This window comes from Lutjanus erythropterus, chromosome 21, assembly GCF_056507025.1.
Source record: "Lutjanus erythropterus isolate fLutEry1 chromosome 21, fLutEry1.hap2, whole genome shotgun sequence".
Lineage (NCBI taxonomy): Eukaryota > Metazoa > Chordata > Actinopteri > Lutjaniformes > Lutjanidae > Lutjanus > Lutjanus erythropterus.
Window position 1 is genome coordinate 14,141,114 of NC_139337.1, and position 21,185 is coordinate 14,162,298.

The 21,185-nt window shown below is 43.1% G+C and overlaps 1 protein-coding gene across 3 annotated transcripts in view; it reads left to right on the top strand.

Annotated features, from left to right (window-relative positions):
• zfhx4 (zinc finger homeobox 4) overlaps positions 1 to 21,185 on the top strand; it is a 102,304-nt gene that overhangs the window by 48,265 nt on the left and 32,854 nt on the right. For all 3 annotated transcript variants that reach the window (XM_084710327.1, XM_084710326.1, XM_084710328.1), the window contains exon 6: positions 7,160 to 7,394. In XM_084710327.1, coding sequence (XP_084566453.1) covers positions 7,160 to 7,394 — 235 coding nt within the window. The remainder of the gene's footprint in view (positions 1 to 7,159; positions 7,395 to 21,185) is intronic.

Sequence of the window (21,185 nt, forward strand, 5' to 3'; positions counted from 1 at the left end):
TTACGTCACTGCTACAAGTGTGTGTGTGTGTGTGTGTGTGTGTGTGTGTGTGTGTGTGTGTGTGTTTGAGACTGTGAGACTGTGTGTCCATGTGTGGGAGTCAGAAAAATGAAAGGCAAGACTATTAACCGAACGTCAGAGTTACATTATTTTCCGAGCCCTATCACTATTGCTTCCTCGTTTTTTTTTTTCTGCTGACAAATAGCAAACAGGAATAAAGAAGAAACTGAGTGAAAAAAGAGAGAAAGAACAAGTTGAAGGCAGAGAGAAAGGCAGAACAGAAGTGCAGAAGAATAGCACAAGGCTAGTATAAAAGACTCATTGTGATAATTCATTTATTTGGCTTGTCGGCCATAATGCGACGGATGCTTATTATTATTGGGTGACCTCAGCTAAGCTCGCTAGCGGGCCTCTGCACCTCGTGGACCGGCCCCAGCGCTGTGATCACATGTGACTGCCGACAGGCAGAGAAGAAGAAGAGAGAAACAGGAGAGGCAATTTAGCTTCAGGAAATATTTTTCTTTGCGTTTATGAAAGTGAGGGCCTTTGTAGTAAGGAAAGGGGAGACCAGCGTCAGGAAAAGAAAAGGTCAGGTGGGTTGGGGGGATTTTTTGTGAGATTGTTTTGTGTCTCCAGCATCTAAAGATAAAGTTTACATTACGTGCAGGGTTCAGGGCGATTGACCCTTTTCCTGTTGCCAGGACACAAGTTTACCTTTCTGTTTTTTGTCTGATGTGCTCAGTTCATGCCTGTGCAGGAGTTAAAAGTCTCTGTGTGTTCAGCCCTCAGTACTTTGTAGCTTCTGACTGAATCTCTGTGGTTTGAAGTTTAGGTTCTCTCTGTCATATTTTTACTGTTTCATGTTTGCTTTCAGCTGATAGGAGTTTTCATAATAAAAGCTTTTAGTTAACAGGGGGAAACTAATGACTAGCGAGTATCAGTTAAATATACAACTTTAAGTGGGTGTATAATCTGTTGTGCTGGGCTCACTGAGTCAAGCTTTCATTTGCCCACGCCAGAGAAGGGCTGAAAGTTAGGGTGTCCACTCGGATGTCATGTTTCCAACTCAGCTGATTGGAGCTGGAGCTGATAAATACCTGTGACTACTGCAGAGTCTTTTGACCCTGGAGTGAATGCCCCTTTCCCACTGGAGACAAAAGCCAGACATTAGTGGGTGTTAGTGCATTTTTTGTGCATTGTAAAAAGGGCTAGAGAGAGACAAGCACGAGATGTGTGCGTACGCAATGTGCACTCAGCAGTTTTTCTATGTGGCTTCTATTTGCATATTTGTTTTTGTGCGTGTGCAGCACTGAATCTGTCTTTCCGTACACTATATTTGCTGCTCTCTTTATCTATGGAAGCAAGGTGCCACATACCTGGGCCCTCAGCATCTCTTTTCAGCAGTGCAGTCTGCCAGCGAATCCATTGGCAGTGATCTTGCGTTACATCTATGTCTTGGGGGCTGAGCGGCGGTTAGCAGTAACATGTGTTAGGGAGGTGGTAGCACTGATGGAATTCTACACTTGGCAGCCTTCCAGGCAGCGCTGGTATGTGTTTAAAATACTTTCAAGGAACAAAACACGCTTTTGTTATTTGCTGGGCCAAGTGGGGCTGTTTTTGTCTCTGATGGCCCCCGGGGGCCCAGGGGATAGCACCGGAAGCTGGTGACATTCCAAAAGGAAGGTATACTGCAACAACAAGGTCCCTGCTTCCCCCTAAAAAAACACTGATGAAAGGAGATAAAGAGGTTTTCACAATGTGTGGGATGCACATTTGCATGCATACACATACTCTCAGCGGACACAAAACGGAAAATGTATGGACGGATTCTTATCATATATAAAACGTGTACTCACATGCTCCAACACACACACACACACACACACACACACACACACACACTAGTTGTTAAGACACAGCAGTGGTAGTGGAGGGTTCTTATTTTCAGTATGTGTTCATTAGCTGCCGGCTTCTGCACTTAATGACAGGAAATGTCATGTTTGTACTGAATACCCTAATTTTTCATTTGGTTTATGGAGGAAAACACAACTCGGCTGCTTTGGGCCGCTTTCAAAATATTTTTGTCATGTTACCAGCGCACACGCACAATCACAGGGAAAAAAGGGAAAGAATGTATTGAATTATAGACAGACACCAAAACACACTTGTGAGGTGAAATCAAAAAATTACTGATGCATAAAAACCACACACACACACGTATACAGTAAGAGGGAAAGAACAGGCATTGAAATTATACCCACACCCACCCTTGCGCACGCACACACACACTTTCACGTACACGTACATGCACAGGGAGATAAAAGAAGTTGTGAGGAGATGTCTTTTGCCTTGGCTTATTAAGAATTCAGTTAATGAGGCAGCTTTGTCACCACAGATAGAACAAATGAATATGAGATAGCAGTGCTGCTTTCCTCCCCACAAACCCGGGGAGCGAGCCGAGGGGAGGTGTGTGTGCCCGTGTTTATGTGTGTGTGAGAAAGGTGTTTTGTAAACATCTCATTCTGCATAATGAATGCAGTCCTCTGTCATCCTCCTTACCCACACACACACACGCACACACATTTGCAGACACACACGCACACAAGGGAGCTTCCCTTACCTGTCAAATTGACTCTCCTCCCCTCTCCTCACACAAGTCCCAGTGTGTGTGTGTGTGTGTGTCATCGACAGGGCTGACAATGTTGTGTTTTTGACAGGTAAACAGGAAGTCCCGAGTGTCGTAATTTGCATTCTGTCTGTTTGGGGGTGTGTACGTGCACCTCCTCCACCATCCAGAGATGTCTGCTCCATGTTTAGGTCCACCCAGGGAGCGCTGTTTAGCTGATTTTGATTGGCCCACGGGGAGTGTTAGCTTATTTGGTTGTTTGCCAAACACTAATCCCCAACAATTAACCACCAGGCACTCTGGAGAGGTGCCATATTGACAGGGATGGGCCTTTTTTTTTTTTTTGCCATTCTTCCCACACGCATACGCAGACACTCATATGACACAAATGTATGTACACGCGCACAAATCAGCTGCGGCATAAATTACACACACATTTCAAGCAGACACACACGGGCGCAAACCCAGGAGCAGGAACAGTGTGTTTGTGTGTTTGAATATATGCATTACACAGCCCACGCCTGGCAGGAGTCAAAGTGCTCCTTTAAAAGTTCATAAATCATGGATGTTCTGGCCTGTGATCACCAGACCGCCTGCATTTCAGGCCTGCAGAGTGCCAGAGAGCGACAGACAGCCCTCTAGTTTAGGTCTTAAACAAACCCTCTGGAATGTGCTGATCGGGAGAGAATTAATATTAGGCCTAAACCTATCTGGCAGCCCGGTTCAACCCCAAGTATATCATCCAGCGCGCCTCTCAGCCCAAGTCTCATATCCTAAAAACAAATAGAATATAAGTTAAGACTTTGAAGGATGTGAAGCATTTTAGGCCACTGCTGATTTATATGAAAATTTGAATTTCAAACCAGTGCAATTACCTTAATGGCTGTGCCATTAGGAACCACTGGAAACTATCAGGATGATTCCAGTGAAACCCCCTCTCTCCTGATAAGACTCACGCTTTTCTTCTCTCTGCTAAGAAAATGAACATGTTCGCTTACAAAACACACACACTTTGCCACATTTCCAGTGAGCTTTTCTTCTGTGGCAGTTGTTAATGCAATGCTGAAGGTTGTCATTGGAGAAAAGAAAGACTTTGTTTGATTACTAGTTTTTCCTTTCGATTCTAAGTAGCTGCCTTTTGTCACACAATGGTCATGAAATAAAAGTATATTGGAGTGAAGTCTAGATGATTGAATAGAGAGAGACAAAATACCATGCAGCCTCTTGTACCCTTATTTTTACACTGAAGTAGTAATAATTGATGACAGAATGAATGACAGTGAGGATATGCATAAATGTAGTGCTTTTATGTTTGGTGTCTAGCTTATGGCATGGATATGGAAAGGCTAGAACAAGATGATTGCCCCATCTATCCATCAGTTTTTTGGCACTTATCCGGGGGCTGGTGGTCATGGCAGCAGGCTAAGTAGGAGACATCCCTCTCCTGAGCAACGGTGGGAATCCCAAGGCGTTCTCAAGCCGGATGAGATATACACTCAACAAAAATGTAAATGCAAAACTCTTGTTTTTTGCCTCAATTTTTCTTGAGTTGAAGTAAAAGATCTAAGACCTTTTCTGTGCACGCGAGGGCTTTATTTCTCTCAAATATGTTCACAAATAATCCATGTTAGTGAGCACATATAGAGTGTGGCATATAGAGATGCTGATTAAACAGCATGATTATTGATTAAACAACAGGGCTATTTCACATAGTACTACGGATGCCAAATTGCTTTCCCAGGAGGGCAAAGTCATGACGTGCCCAACTCTGCCTCTGATTGGTTTACCCTGATATTCTTGCCCTAACCCTTTCCAATCACTACTTATGCGTAAACCTAACCAACCCAAACAACAAAGGTAACAACTACTAGTCAATGAGAGGCAGAGTAGAGCAGATCATGACTTTGCCCTCCTGTGAAAACTATTAGGTATCTGTAGCCCTGTGTGAAATTGCCCTATTTCAGTGCCTGATAAATGCCCTTTTTCAAGATAAAATTGCACATTTTAGAGTGTCCATTTATTGTAACCAGTCCAAGGCACACCTGTGTGCTGTTTACAGAGCATCTCTATATGCCACACCTGTCAGGTGGATGGATTATCTTGGCAAATAAGTGTTCGCCTTCACTATTACCACTGTAACAAATTTGTGAACAAAATTTGATAAAAGTAAACCTTTTGTGTGCACAGAATAAGTCTTAGATCTTTTACTTGAAAAACAAAAGTGTTGCGTTTATATTTTTGTTGAGTGTATAATCTCTCCAGTGTGTTCTGGAGACCCCAGGGTCTTCTAGCTGTTGGATGCACCCGAAAATCCAGGAGGCAATTTGAAAAGTTTATATTTCAGTGAAAAGACATGAACTCAGCCTTCTTGTGTATTCAGTGTGCATGTGATATATGTGCACTTGCTTCCGCGAGCGCACGTGTGTGTGTATGCGTGTATGTGTATGGTTTCCACGGTAAGGCTCAGCAGCCCAGTTCTCCTGCAAGGGAGGGAGGGGAGGAAAGAAAAGAAGCAAAGAAAGAGGGAGAAGAGAAGGAGCGAGGGAGGGAGGCCTCTTTTCACAGAGAAACAAAGATAGCTGTAATTAATGGCCCTGAGCTCTGGACTAGGGGAGCTTTCTTCTGACAACTCCGACTTAATTAAAACTTAAGACTTCTGAAAGGGCCTCTGACTGCGAGGGGACGTCCCACCGTCTCGTGAGAAAAACCTCGTAAGATTTCCTACAAAAGAAAGAAAGAGGGAGAGACAGAGAGAAAAGATGTGTTAGCGGCTGTAGCTATGTTGCTAATCCCTGTTTGTCAAAGGAAGAAGGGGAGGGAGGGGGGTTAGAACTCACACACCTGCAGCTAACTGTGCGCCCCCTCCGCCCTGCTCCTCCCACCACGCACACACCTCCCACACATACATTTTTCTCTCTTCTTCGTCGTGCTCCACATAACATGATGCAACAATGCTCAGGAGGAAATATTACCTAGCTAACTTTTCATGTGCTTCAAGAATGAAACATCTTCCTATAGGAGCCATGAGAGACAGAGGAGGGTTAACACACACACACACACACACATGCACCATTATGTGTATTAATTCATGCATAGAAGTCTGCACCTGTTTCTCACATGGCTGTATGAATAAATCTTAACAAAGCATAAACTAACCATCCTGAGCCACCTCTGTGTCTCTGTCTCTTTGCCTTGCTCTCTTTTCCTCTCCGTGTCTCCCCTCCCTCCCTCCCTCCCTCCATAGAGGATCAGATAATAAAAGCTTGGCCTGCTCTTTTGTTTTTGTGCATTGTTCATTAGCCCGGCAGCAACAACAGAGGCACACTTGATATGCTTGGCTTGACTGGGTGTATGGGAGTAGAGCAAGGTGGGATGGGGGCTGTGCATGCGCGAGTGTGCGTGTTTGTGCGCGTGCACACGCCGAGGTAGGGGGTAGCTTTGCATGGCTGCAATGCCATTAAAGAGGCAACTGGAAATTAAGGGCTTGCAACTGACAGCACACGTTGAATGAGAAACCCCTGCAGCTGCTAACAATGAGCAGAGCTGGACAATGTGCATGTTAAAGACAAAAATAGTGTTCTGAACTCAACCCCTTATCTGACTTTTTTGTGTGTTTTTAATCTTTACGTCACCTAAAACATATCCAGTTAATTTGGAATGTGAACTGTCTGAACATAAACACAGTTTATCAAAGCTCCATCTGTTGCTGCGTTAATAGTTTTCTCCCTATTTGACATTATTAAACAAAACTGTAGGTTTTGTAGCACTGCCCACTACCAGTACTACTGCAGTAAAATGTTAAATATAATTAACAGCAATCTAATACCAAGGATTACATGTGGCTTTTTTGCTTCATTAGTTTAAATCACACACTGAAAAGAGTGAGGAATATGTACTGTAGATAATAATGGGCCAAGCGAGCTGAGGTGAGCTGACTTTTTGCTGGCTTTGTTTAAAGCCAGTGAAGTGGGATTTCTGGGTGTTGGAATTTTGGAAACAAACTGGAAATTTATGGCTTTTATAGCTATAAAATACAAAAGACTAAGAACATAATTGTCATTGAAATTCAGCCAAATGCACTCAAAAGCACACAAAAATATAAATGCAACACTTTTTCATGAGTTGAAGTATAAAATTTAAGACTTCTTCTACGCTCACAAATGATTTATGTCTCTCAAATATTGTTGACAAATTTGTTCTAATCTATGTTAGTACAGGAGAAGTCTGGCTATGTCACATAGGGCTGCAGATACAGTTATTTTCCCCAGTAGGGCAAAGTCATGACCTGCCCTACTCTGTCTCTGATTGGCTTACCCTGATAATATTACTCTAAACATAACCAATCCATCCTCATGCCTAAACCTAACCAACCCAACTGAAAACTGAAATCTGAAAACTGAAAACACTGCTGTAGTCAAAATGCTTAGAGGAAACAAATGTAGCTGTGAGAATAACTTCTTGAATTTGACCATAAGATGCCCTAAAACATAAACACCATCTAACATCTGCTCCGTCCTGTCCTCCGTTCCACAGCACTTGCAGAAGCAGGACAGCGCGTACAGCCCGGAGTCGTGTGTCTACTACTGCACGCTGTGCGACTACTCCACCAAGGCCCGCCTCAACCTGGTGCAGCACGCCCGCTCAGCTCGCCACCAGCAGAACGAAGGGCTGAGGAAACTGCAGCTGCACCAGCAAGGCCTGGGAGGGGATGAGGATGGGCTGAGCCTCCAGGAGCTGTTCCAAGTGAAGGAGTGCCCCTCCAGCCAAGGTCTGTGCTCCTTTAACCTGCTTTTTCTGTTTGCATAAGTTGTTGTGACTTGAGTTTTCTGTTATTTTTAAGGCTATTTTGGGGTGGTGTTCAGGTTTAATGCATCATTTCCTTTTTTGTCACCTGGCTGACTGTTTGTTTGGTTTTTTTTCATTTCCTATTTACTTGTGTTTTTGGTTTTTCAAACTTTTGACTGCAGTTAAATGCTGAATCCAGTTGTAGTGGTCGTTTGAAGTCAGATCCATCTTCCTTTACTCCTCCCATCTCTTTTTCTAGCACCACTCCCTCTTTATTCTGTCAAACCTCCCTCCCTCCTTCCCTCCTTCCTTTGGCCTTCATATCCAGATCACGTCTCTCGATACAGACCCGTCCATTCCTCCTAATCTCTCCAAAATGAGCATACTGTTCCTATTAGGCTGCTGCGCTTATATCTGCAACACACACACACATACACAAACCCGTGCACCCGTCCTATGCACAGGAACATCTCAGGCAGGCAAGCAGTCAGCTTATGAAATTTCACCTTGGGAGTATCTCATAGTGAAAAAACCCCTGTACACACATACGTTAGTCATACGCACATACGTTACTCACACACACACACACACACACGCACATGCACGTATGCTACGGCTACACAGCCTCTCCCTGGAGTGAGCTTTCATTTCCTTTCTCATGACCAAAGCAATTTGGCTTTCATTTAAGACTCTCCGTCCTGCCAGCAGCTAATAAGTGTAACAGAACTGTAAAACATTCAGAGAGACAAAAAAAAAAAAAAAAAAAGATTAATCGTTTTTCTTTGAGTGGGGGTTGGATGGTTGGTGAAGGGGTTGCAGGGTGTAAGGGGAGGGGGCTGTGCTGTAATTTAAACCAGAAGACCAAGAGTCAGGGTCCATTATTTAGTCATCCCTATGTTAATGCTGCCGGGAGAAAATGAGCGCTTAACTTGTTTTTGCTTTGCTTGACCTGAAGGAGCGGGTGGGATGAGGTGGGGGTGGAGGGGCGGAGGGGCTAACACATTTTGAATAGCATTCCAGCTTAGCATTAGTCCATACATCCATCTCTGTGTGCGTGTGTGTGTGTGTGTGTGTGTGTGTGTGTGTATGGGTGTGTGTGTGTTTCAGCATGAATCTCTGCTCCCAAAAGTGTCCTGTTTATACTGTACATGTACTCCCAAAACAGATGGGGGCCCAGCGCTTAGAAACATATGTGAATCCCAACACACACACACACACTCACACGTGCACGCACACACACACGAGCAGGAGAAGAGCTCCCAATCCTGAAATGGAGACTGTTGCCGGTGTGCGTTTGGTTTTAATTACACATGGATCAAAGTTTCGGTGAGATTTGGGGTGCAGCAGAAAAAGCATGCTTAGATAAATCATTACCGTACATTTTAACATATCCCCCCCTCCTCCTATTTCTCTTTTCCTCCTGCTCTCTTTTTGTATCTCTCCCTCTCTCCTTTTTTGTCCTGCTTATTCCGTCTCCCACTCTCTGCTGCTCCTGTCCGTTTTTTCATCCAGAACACAAGCCCGGCTTTTTTTTTTTTTCACCCCCTCCTCTCCTTTTTACATCTCAAACCAGTGAGCACAACCAGGTTTTAAACCTGTCAAAAGCAATATTCGCCCGCTGCACCTATTTCAAATGTTCCACTCTTAAAACACACCATATTTGTTGCTCGGGCCCTCGTTTTATACCTTGGCTTTGATGCCACATGGTGAATTTCCATGAGGAAGCTAGTGCAAAGCTTAAGCGGACGCTGGCGGCGGCCAAAATGCTAAGCCACTTTTTTGGATGCCCTTCTTTTGCCCACTCTATATAATTTTTAGTGAACAACAGTTTTCTTTCACAAGGTACATGGTAAATGTTTCAAAGGTATTTCCTTGTAGACCGTACACATTTGGCAGGTGGCGGCGGTAAGAGTGTTTCAACCATAGATCAAACGTTGAAAGTTACTGTAATAGATCAGGGTTATGTTCTTGTTCTATAGCAGTGGTTCCCAACCTGGGGGTCAGGACCTGCAGTGGGGTCATGAGATAATCACCAGGGGTCGCCAGATGTTTATGGAAAATAAAATAAAATAACATATTGTGACAAGCATTATGGAATGAGAGCCAGGAAGCATCTCTCAGCTACGTCATCCCCTTAAAGACATTCAGCATAAGGACACTGAAAATACAGCTGGCTTAAAGGGACCTTTCACCTCAACATCAGAAATGCATATTATGGTCCATTGCATAAAGTAATTAACCTCCCTATTAAAACTATTAACCAGCACAAAAATCAAAATTAACGCTGACAAAATCTAACATTTGCATTTTGTAACATAAAATAGTAAACGACTCAGCTGAACACTAGGCATGATGGGAAATGAGGGCTGTTTTTGAGAATGTGTTACAGTTTTCACATTACGTCACCTGTACCAGTGATATAATGTGAGTTTGGTAGCTTTCATGTGTTATAAAATAATTCTTGAATAGTCTCAGGCAGTTGGGGTGTGGGGGTCTCTGTTCTTGAGTTCTGCAGTCAAATAGAGCATGTTTGTTTTTTTTAACTTTATGGTGTATTTTTAGCTGAGTCCTTTGTGTTTTAGATTACACAACAACACATGCGGATATTACATGGTACAGCAGTTAATGTTATTTGGAAGAAAAAGTATATTATAGCTGCTTTAGGCCCCCATAGTGATAGATGATGTGAATGTTTTCACTGATGGAAAAGACTCTATAGTAGGCAACATTTCCAGCCAGTGTTCGGTGTAAGGACCCTCTATTTGTGTGTACGTGCATGTGTATGCGTGCTGTTAGTTTTCTGGGGCTACAACTCCTGACTCGAGCACTTTCTGTTCATTAGAGACTGGTATGAAAAAGATTAATTTAAGTGCTGACCGGTATCTTTCTCTTAAAGCCTGGGACCTGGCACTGAGCCAGATAATTATAGGCCCATTTGGGAATAAGAGTTCTAATGCTCTGGACTTTATGTACATGTGAATGGCTTTCATTAAACAATTTTGATGCTGATTTTATGGCCTAATTAAGGATACAGTACTGCAGAGACACGCCGCAAGGGTATAGGTGTTTTGAACAAAGACAGGAGTGTACAAGCAACACTTCTGCTCGGCTGCATTGTGTGCATGTCAATGCATGTGTTTGCTGGTGCATGTTTATTTGAGAACCTTTCACTCTTTGTTATGCTTTTGAGTGTGTAATTCCCCAAACCTTGGCCCAGTTGTCTCATCCTTTACACTGGGTAAACACCACTGTGAAGTGCAAGTTAAGTGTGTGTATGTGTGTGTGTGTGTGTGTGTGTGTGTGTGTGTGTGTGTGTGTGTGTGTGTGACTGCACAGCAAAAACTTTTTGCCATGATCTTTCAGTGGTGTCCTTCAGACACAAAAAGCCCACTGTGGCCGCATTGCTGAGATAAATCGTCCCTCTCTGTGTACAATTAGAAGTGTTAAAGAAAATTGAGTTTACAAAGAATGCCAGTTTGCATCAGAAGAGCAAGCATAAATGAATTGCCTCTCAACATGGAGGACTCGGAGGCCATTTTGCTTTGAGGGTCGTCCAAAAGTTGTTAGAGAAATTAGATTTTTTTTGTGCCCTTCTCCACTCCATAATGAAGTTACGCCCTGAATAGAGCTGTTTAGTAAAATGCAGGCAGAAAAAGAAAAATATGACAGATTGCGAGTCACGGGTGTTCCATCATCGATTTTATGATTTGAACAATTTGTTTAGCTGGATTCTTGGAGACATTAACAGTCTCTGAAGTTGTTGTTAGGCGATTTCTCTCCGTCTGACTGTTTCTCTGTTGCCGCCTCTGTCTCAACCGTTTCACCATTTGTTTAGCCATAAAAAAACACTGTGAGGAGGTTTGTGTACGTGTGCCCGAGTGTGTTTTCCTATACTAGTGTGTATCCTCGCCCATTAGCCCTGTGCTCCATCATGTGTAAAGCTCCTCATAAGCCAGACCAAGCAGAAACACCAGGGCCTTTTCTGCATACTTTACTTTCTGTCATTTCCCCCCCCTTTCGTTCCCTCTGTCCCTCACAAAAAGGAAAAGGGAGATGGGATCTTATGGAGGTAATTATTTCTGAGAGCCTGGCCTGTCATCCATCCCTCCACCACCACCCCCACCACCACCACCCACACATCTCCATCCCTGTATACCCCCCCCCCCCCCCATCCACCACTACCACCACCACCCAACATGCATTAAAGAGGGAGGGAGAGGACCCTCTTTGTCTGAGTCCCCCTTTTAAACAAAAGACCTCTTCTGACTTAGAGAGACCAACAACACTTTTATCGTGTGTGTGTGTGTGGTTGTACGTGTGTGTAAATGTGAGTCTGTGTATGTGAGTCCAGAGCCTTTTGTTTTCTCTGAGTGATAAGGCTCTGGGACATTTTTGGTCAAATTAGCGTAGCTGTGCTAACCATTTACATAGCAGCTGTAGGCTACAAACTGAGCCTAATGGACACTTATTATCGCTATATGTGCTTCTGTGTGGACGTAGATGTGTGTCTATGCGTCCAGCAGGAAGAGATGCACTAGAGAAGCAACGTCCCTCCTCCTTCCTGGGTGCCCCATTGGATCTCACTTAGGGAAAAAAATATGAGCAGCAGTCAAGTAGTCCCCTTGAATTGTACCATGAATTACACATATGCTGTTTCTCAATTTAAAAGTTACTTTAACAAGTCAATAACAGTGCAATTTGTGGTAAGTTTGTTATAGTTTAGTTTTGTGTGAAACCACTCAGTGAACTATAGCTCTCATCTCAGTAGGAAAGCACACAGGAGGGAGAAAGTCACGACTTATGAGTGTGTAGTCTTTCTAATAACGCATCTTCACAGTCATATACTTCCAACAGTTTTATGACAATCAGTGACTTTCTTGACTTGTAAATTCATCATTTATATTGATAAACATCATATGCATAATTTATAGCATAAATAAAAAAAATATTCACCATTGACTACTGTATATATTTTTCCAGTGGTGGTCCACTGGAAGGGAAGGGACTGTGGATCTCTATATGGACCGAGAAAAAGTGTGCCATCTTGCTTGTTTCCAAGTGCGCTGACATTCCTCGTTTCCAAATTTACCCAACCCAAACTGTATGTTTGTGAACTCAAAGCACCAGAAATGATCATTCAGCTTTCAATGTGGGAAAGGGCTTTGTTGTCTCTCAAAAGAGCATTTCAATGTGATGACACCAAGGCATCTTTTGAGGTATTAGGTTTTCCCTCCTCCCTCCTTCACTTTCACTCCTTCATCTTCTACTTTTTTTTTTTTTTCCTCTGGGTGGCGGGGGTGGTTTCGCCATTCCAGCGGTTCTCTTCTTCTTTTTTTCGAGAAGGTCTCTCCTCAGACAGAAGTCTATTTCCAGGGTTTGTCTCAGTAATTTGTGGCCATTACATAAACAGTCACGGATGGCCGGAGGAGTGAGAGAAAGGATGCGACACACACCCAGATCGAGCTAACCGCTGGAGTTAGCGCAGCGGTGGCCATTTTCTTTTTCAAGTCAGAATGCAGTAGGTGAGACTGACAATTTTGTCCTTTTTAGTTACCCTTTTGCGGCCCTGTTGCTCATGCCATCTCTCTGATGTATTTATCCAGCAGACATCTGTGTTTGCATTAGATGTTTAATGGGTTAAGGCAGCTAATTATATTGCATATTGATTGGTTTCTAAACAGCTGATTGCCAACAGTTAATAAATTATTTGTGACCTTTTCTTTCTCATTTACTGTGAAGCAGGAAGTTACTTACATAAAAGGTAAAGTCCACAGATTTCAGACAGGCGGGATCCATTCCTCGCATAATAAAAATGTGGAATGTTATTTTATGTGCCCGACATGAGCAAAATGCAGTTCCAGGGGAGAACTATTCTGATGAGAGTGATGTGATTTTACCCAAGAGGATTTTTGAAAAGTATGTAGCTTTTTATTGCTGTACAATTAGTTGGAGACAATACGCTGCATTTTAAATCATTTGTCAAATCAAAATAAGACACATTCATATATGTATATTATTATATTTTCGGCAAGTAGCAATTTACCCCCAAATTTCCCAAAACCATATTCTCTATGGCTGAGGGAGTAAAAGATGTGGTCATTTTTTGAATAATTCCATCCAAGCGAATTATAATTACTTTGCGGTCTGTGTGTGCACATAGGAAAAAAAAAGGGCAGCAGGCTGACTTGTGCCTCAGAAAAAAATGAGCCTCGTTCACCATAAACTATTTTTGAAATGGTGTGTCGGGGCGGTATGGGCTCAGGCCGATTGTTTTTCTTTGAGTTGAGCAGCTCTTTGGTGGAGGGGTATTACCCGGGCTAAATTGTTCCCTCATGTTTTCCGCCAAGGTTCTGTGCCCACCACACTGACAGTTATAATTTGCAGAAATTGCGCTGATTATCTGAATTAGCATACCTGACCAATGCCACATTAGTCTTATTTACAATACAAAGCCGTGGGGCTATGAGGACGCATACTAAATATGACTTAACCCTTTGAAGAGGGGGCTGGCGTCACAGGGCCAGGACGTCTTTCACGTCAGTGATATCACAAAGAGCTTAAGGCCCTGCTCCATATGGAGCTGAAAGCAAAAGGAAGTGGTGAATGTAAAGTCTGAGGAGCATATTGAAATCACTGGGTTATTGCATGTTTTCCCTTCTTTCTGACCTTCCTCTTTAAATAATTTTTTTCACCTCTCAGCTCCTGTCCCCATCTTGTTTCTTTCCTTTTTTCCCCCCTACCTTCATCCTTTTCTCTTCCCCTCCTCCTCCTCCTCCTGCCCCTTTTCACCCCTGATCTTCTTTATTTTCTTCTCCCCTCACCTCCATTCTTTTCTCTCCTCCAATCCCCTCATACACCCTCTGTCCACTGACTCTTAACCACAGATGGACAAAACAATGGGCCGTGTCACACAGCATTAAGACAAACAATCCGGTGATGGGAGGAGGGCCGTGTGGAGCCGGAGCCGTGGTAACCAGGCAGTACGCTCACTGGGTCCAAGCAGCCGCTAATCTCAGAACGCGATGATTCAATTCACAGATGGACATTTAAGGCAGCCTATATGCACACATAAAGAAGAACGCAAGGACATTACTTTAGGTGGCAGCATTGTCAGGGAGAATTTCTGCCATTCCTCGCAGCAGCAGCGACACATTCTTCTCCCTCCTTCCTCACTCTGCTCTCTGTTTCCTTTACCTCATCCATCAGTGGGAGGTATGGAATTGATAGCAACTATTGATTACCTATAGCCCAGGCTAATCGTCGCTAACCGGAGGAAGCTTTGCAGCTATAGCAGCTGTCAGTGGCTTGTCGTACCCCTCCAGCGGTTCAGTAGCAATAGCCCTCTAATGTTTACTCACAGCAGACTAAAGGCCTAAAAGCTAGACAGCACAAATAAAAAAAAAGAAGAGGTCACACTTGTTTCTTTACAGAAATAAGACATGACAAGCTCTACTTTGTATCAAATTAAACAAAAACTAGAAATAATATGTGCTTTATTAGACAGTGGTTGTATCCTAAATAAAGCCTTATTAAAGTTTATTACAGGGTAATTACGGACACATTATAACAGAACTGTACAGTAAACTAAATTGCAAAGGCTAAAGTGTAAGCAAAATATTCCTCTATTGCTATATTTTTGGCCTTCACTTCTAAATCATAGATCTGGTTTAGATATTGTTTTTAACTGTAGAAGTAGGAGATGTTTGATTTTACTTTAGTTTACAGTATAGCTCTGTTCCTAATTACCTCTATAAAGTCTAATAAAACTCTAATAAAGGATATAATACTGTCAAACAAAGAACATATTATTTCTTGTTTTCATTTTTATTTTATACGAAGTATGGCTTGTTACATCGTATTAGTATACTGTAAAATAAAGTGTAAGCAATAAAGATTCTGAACATTGCTTCTCTTTCCAGAGCAAGGGAAATTATCTGTTTTGTCTGCCCATCTGCCCAAAGAAACACCAAGAGACATGCCAAGTTTCACCTCCCCACCTATGTGAATAAGACCCATCTCCCTCTCTCTCTCTCCTTTTCTTCATCTCCCTAATAGGAAATTTGAGCACACTGTGTGAGATTAAAGCAGAGAATCAATGCCTTGTGCGCAATAATTTCCAGACAAATCTCTTTCATCTTTTCTCTCCCCTTCCACCCCCCCCAACCCCCCTTTCATTCTCTCGTTCGTTTCTCTCCCAACTCCTAATGCTAACAGGGGGTCCCGTGTCATGACATCCCTTTCGCTTTTATCATGTTCTAATAACGCTCTGAAAATAGAGAGAGAAAGAGGAATGTGACAGTGAGAGAGGAGGAAAAAGGATGCTGGAAGAAAAAAAAGAACAAGAAATGGATAGACTGATAAAAATCCATTGAATGAGCCTGGGTCTTGATTTGTGCTTTGATGTGGATGTCTTTGTGCAAATTAGACAAATATGCCCGCTGCTTTACTCATCTCGAGGCTCTTCATAAGATGCCATCTCCCTTTGCCATTTTTTTTATGAAGGATGGAAGGAAGGAAGAAGGAAAAAAAATGACTGACAAGTTCATTTAGGGGCAAGAAAATATACATTTCACAAAATCTGGGTGACACATTGGAGAGCCGGAAAGTTGGTGAGCAGAAGGTGTTGTAAAGGGGCAGCGGCCTTTATACAGCAAGGAAAAATCTGTCTGTGTACTGACATTATTCCAAATGTTTCCAACAATGTTAAAACGCAGAAAAATCTGTAATTTTTTCTAGGTAATGGTGCGTTTCATGTTAGCCATTGCTAGCTACTTGCCAGTTGCTATAACCTTATGATACGGGATATGTCGGATACGTCAGTAAGTAAAGAAGGAAGTTGGCGCGTGTGACTGAACGTAACATGGTGTTTTTTTAAAAGTGAAGATAACACTTCCCATGATCCCATACTATTTCAAGACATCATAAAACTACATCTTTGTTATTATTTTAACGTGGAAAGACCCCTAAGAGCAGAACATAAGCTATATGCACAAAAGACACTGTTTTTTCTGCTTGGTTGGGCACACAAGGTGCTTTACCCATGATGGCACATGGGGCTAATGGGCACACACACACACACACACACATACACACAAACTCACACACCTTGGCGAGGCCTTTGTTTCAAAAGCAGGTTAATGGGGAGTGAGGAAGAGGAGCATTGCAATTTTCTGCTCTTTAGGCGCCAGAGAATTCTCTCCAGTGTATGAGAGACCAGACTCTCAGCGTAATAGGCATTTTACACCCTCATCACCCCTTACACACAAACACACACACACTCACACGCACACAAACACGAACACACACTCACCAGAAACGTGTGGGAGTGTGATAGGCATTCTATGGTGTGTATTGCCGGTCCCCAGAGTGCCAGTAAGTGTTAGACATGCATAGAGTCGGCAATGAGACAATCAGCATGCTGAAATTGAAACCTTGTCTGGAGTCACACAGGAGGAGGGGAGGAAGAAGAGGAGGAGAGGAGAGGAGAGGAGAGGAGAGGAGAGGAGAGGAGAGGAGAGGAGAGGAGAGGAGAGGAGAGGAAAAAGGAGGAGATTAAATAAAAAAGAGCAGAGGAGGCGAGGCAATGGGAGAGCAGATGGCAGGAGAGGAAAGGACGAGGAAGAGGAATAAGAAGAGAGAAGAGACGGAGGGAGAGGAAATAGGAACTGATGTTTGTTTAATTGCCTCATAAGTGATGACACAGATAATTATGTCGAAAAAAGAGATGCTCCTCTTAGGCAGAGCCAATGAGCAGCTGTATCTGTTTTTGTGCGTGTGTGTGTGTGTGTCGCCTTGTCTCTCCCTGTAGCCCCATCAACTGTCGTCCCCTCCAGCCACATCAAGTATAGGACACCATTAAAGCATTATGGTTTGTGTCATATCAAATCATTCAGCTTAATTAACAGAAAGACTCACACACACACTCAAAACACACACACACACATCATTTGGAATCATTTTAATTACTCTGTAACATCGTGATTATTAATATCTCCGCTTCACATACCTGGGGATATGAAGACGAGAGAGTGTTCACCTATATTTCCAGGCGTGTGTGTCCATGTGTGTGTAAGCGATGCTCCCTTGACTTCGCATCTAATTGTCTTTTTTAATGACAATATTCCACTGTGTGCCGGCTGTATGTAATGAGTCAGGGTGTGTCAAAGTGCAGGCCTGAGCTGTCCGCTCGAGTTAAGCTCTTCCCGTCTACTGTAGGAGCCTCCAGCGCACACACACACACACACACACACACACTCACACACACACACGTGGCGCACACACTCAAAGAGACAGTATCAATGTGGGAGTTCCTGTATCTGACACGAGATTAAGAGGGCCAAGTGGAGGAACGTCGAAGAACTGCCCTGTTGCATTTGCAAGAAGGAAAAAGGACCATCCTGTCACACACGCGCGCACACACACACACACACACACACACACACACACACACAAGCATCCTGTGCTGTAAGTGAGCAGTAGCCTCCCTTGCATTATTCACAGTGGCCGAGTGATCGAAGCCTGGTTCAATAGCACTAAAGCGGCGCACGCTGGAGAGATTTGTCTTACAAAACCTTGACACACACACACACAGGCGCACATATGCTCTCACACACATTGATTTTTGGTGGTGGGAATCTCCCAGGCTTTGGACGAAAGGCAGGGACGTGAGAAGGGCTTCCCCCGTCAAAGCAACCCCCTGACAAACGCACACACCTACACCCTCATTCACACACTCGCGCGCACTGAAAATGCATAGGCAAATAGTGTAAGTACATCTTTAATTCTCTCAAAATGAGATTTGATGATGATGAGGTCTAGCGATAGCATGAATAAGAAAATGAAAGAAGAAATTGGAGATGGGAGATGAAGGATCTGCCTCTTAGATCTGATGGGGTTTCATTTACAGTAAGATGAGCTGATGGTAAAATAAAAAGCGAGAAAAAAGTCTAAGAGATCATATTTCTTTTTTGCTGACTGTCCTTTTTTGCATTTTACCATCAGGGGGCTTTTTGCAAACGCGGCAGAAAAAAAAAAATCACGCATTGCCTGATATGTCATATCTTTCCACTGCAGTGTGTGTGTTTTTTCACACACACACACAGCCGTGTTCAATTTGAAGCCTTCACTTAATTTGAATGGCGATTTTTTTTTCCAACACATCAGTCACTTCATTCAGTTTTCCCATTTTCTTCTGAGCAGCGCAGCACACACCAGCCCCCTCTGGCGTTTTTGACGTATTAACATGTATCGACAAGCCAGCACTCGCATGCCTGTAAACACTGACGCACACATACACACACCTCTGTCCCCTGAAGACATGTGATCAACCAGACCCAATCCCTTGTAATCATCTGGAACCCACACACACACACACAAGTATAGTTCCCCCTTCAATCCCGGGTAATGGTTTGGGGCAGGGGGCTGAAGCGGTGGGCTTCTTTCCCTTAGCCCCAGTGTCTTAAGCTGCCATTGATTAAATGTTAACTGATATACTCGGCCCTGGCAATCTTGTTAGAGCCGGAGCAGGCAGGCAGCTAGACAGACAGTTTAGGACCCGCGCCCTCCTGATCAATAGCACAGATAAAGATTTCATCCATCAATGAGCTCCCAAAACAAAAGGTATCTGATACCTGATTAGGCCCGTGGGGACAAATACACACACAGATTAGAGCATGAACACACACTCACACATTGCCACATGGGTTGAAGCAACATACACACTCAGATCACAAAGAAATGCAAGTTTAAATAAGCATACATTTCACACACCCACACACACACACACACACACTCCTTTCACTCACTTATTTTGTCCAGAATAATACTTCCACAACCCCATCTGAAGTCAATCAGTTCCACACCTAATGGTGTAATTAGAGCACATGGACACGCATACACACACATGCACAGTCAAGTTTGCAGATAAGGCAGCCCTGACTTTTCCCGGATGAAGGTTAATTATGCTGTGTTAGTTCACTTAGGTGTGTGCGTTTGTTTGTGCGTGCAGGTGTATGTGCGTCTCTTCTCAGAAATGTATGTGTGCGTGTGCATTTAGATCCTCAGAGCATGCCAAAGGCACCGCAAAGCGTCTGAATCAATGTCTGGGCGACCACCACTGTTAAAGTGTATCAATAATGTTCCCCTATCTTCTTTCCCGGCTAACGTCACGGGGCAGTTTGAAAGTCCAAGCCTAGCCGCAATTAAGACTTAATTATAAATCAATATAAGGAGTCATTTGAATATTGATTTTTCCTTTTTCTTCAAATTGTTAACATATTCCCCACCCTGTCTGCGCTCTCTTTTTTTTGTTACAACTTTAAGGAGAATCAATACTTCCCTTTACAGTCATCAGAGAAGAGCTTTGGCATAATTGGAGCCAAAAACTCAATAGGATGTCTTCACGGGGGTCGATACCCAGAGGTGGTCAGGGGGGTAAAAAATGTCACAGCCCCTCAAATTCTGATGGCTTTTCAAAATAAGGTTAATGATGCTTTGTGGCTCTCGAAGACTGATCTCATTTTAGGGGATTTTGGGTGACATTTGTTGTCACAATGCCAAAAATACATTTCCATAATTTTCACGGCTGACATTTTCTTTGATATGACGCCGTATCCGAGCGCACTCCAAAAAACTGATATCAATGCAACCCGGTAACCTGCATTTCATTTGATTAAATGATATCTTTGCTGTTTTATTCTCCTGCTCAACCATTTTGAGGGGCTGTGAGATTTTCAAGTGGCGTGTCAGGGGCTGGGAGTCTAATGCATGGAAACATGGAGCTTTCTGTTTTCTGACGGCTAGCAGAGATAAGGTAGAGATATGGCTCTAGCACTGGCTCAAATCTAAAACAGATCCCGCTGCGGGGGGGTTAAGAAAGTGAAGGCAAGGAGAAAGGGGAGGGGTGGAGGTAGCAAGAAAAGGGAATATTGTCAATCCTCTAAGTGTCTGGCGGTGTCTCTCTTTCTTTCCCTCTTTCTCTCACTCTTTCTCTCCCCCACTCTCCCTCAGTAATCTGATTTATTCGAAGCATATGTGTGCTGCTCTGTCTTTGTCTGCTTCTATTAGGGCCAGTGGGGGCCCATATGACATTGTTTAGCCAGTAATGAAATGGACATTTTTTGCATGTTTTTGAGAAAGTCAGAGGAAAGCCAACACTCCTTATTTGTAACCGTCTGCGAATACCATCTCCGGGGCAGTTGCCCCAGGTTGTGTGTTGCATGTGAGCATATGTACCCATGTATTACAGGTTCCATGTGGTCATTTTGGAGATGATTCTGAGCAACCTAATGAATATTTGGGCTTGAAGATATTTTTCTTTTTCTTCCGTGACTCTATTCTTCTTATGTTGAGGAGTCCTGCCATCCTGCCTAACCTCAACACATAATAAGGCCCTGATGATGCACACATTTTTGTTTTGCACACTCCTCCATGGCAAAAGACGTGTCACATGGACTTATTGTCAGCATATGAAATTGTTATGAACTAATGATAGCTATGTGGTGCTCCAGACTCATATAAAGCTCCCAACATTAAGGAATGTAGTTATAGAAAAGAATTGAAAATGAATAGAATGAATGGAAATGGAAGTAATTTTTTTGTCACATTTCTCTCAGTGTAAATTACACAAACATGTTGTTATCCTGGCTAAGAATTAAATTTGAAACAGCATGCGTACAAAACATAGAGTCAAATTGTCAAAACTCTTCACACAGTCAACAATTTTTCATTGCTTTCACGCAAAATGTATTCAATGACCACATTTTCAAATGCTAAA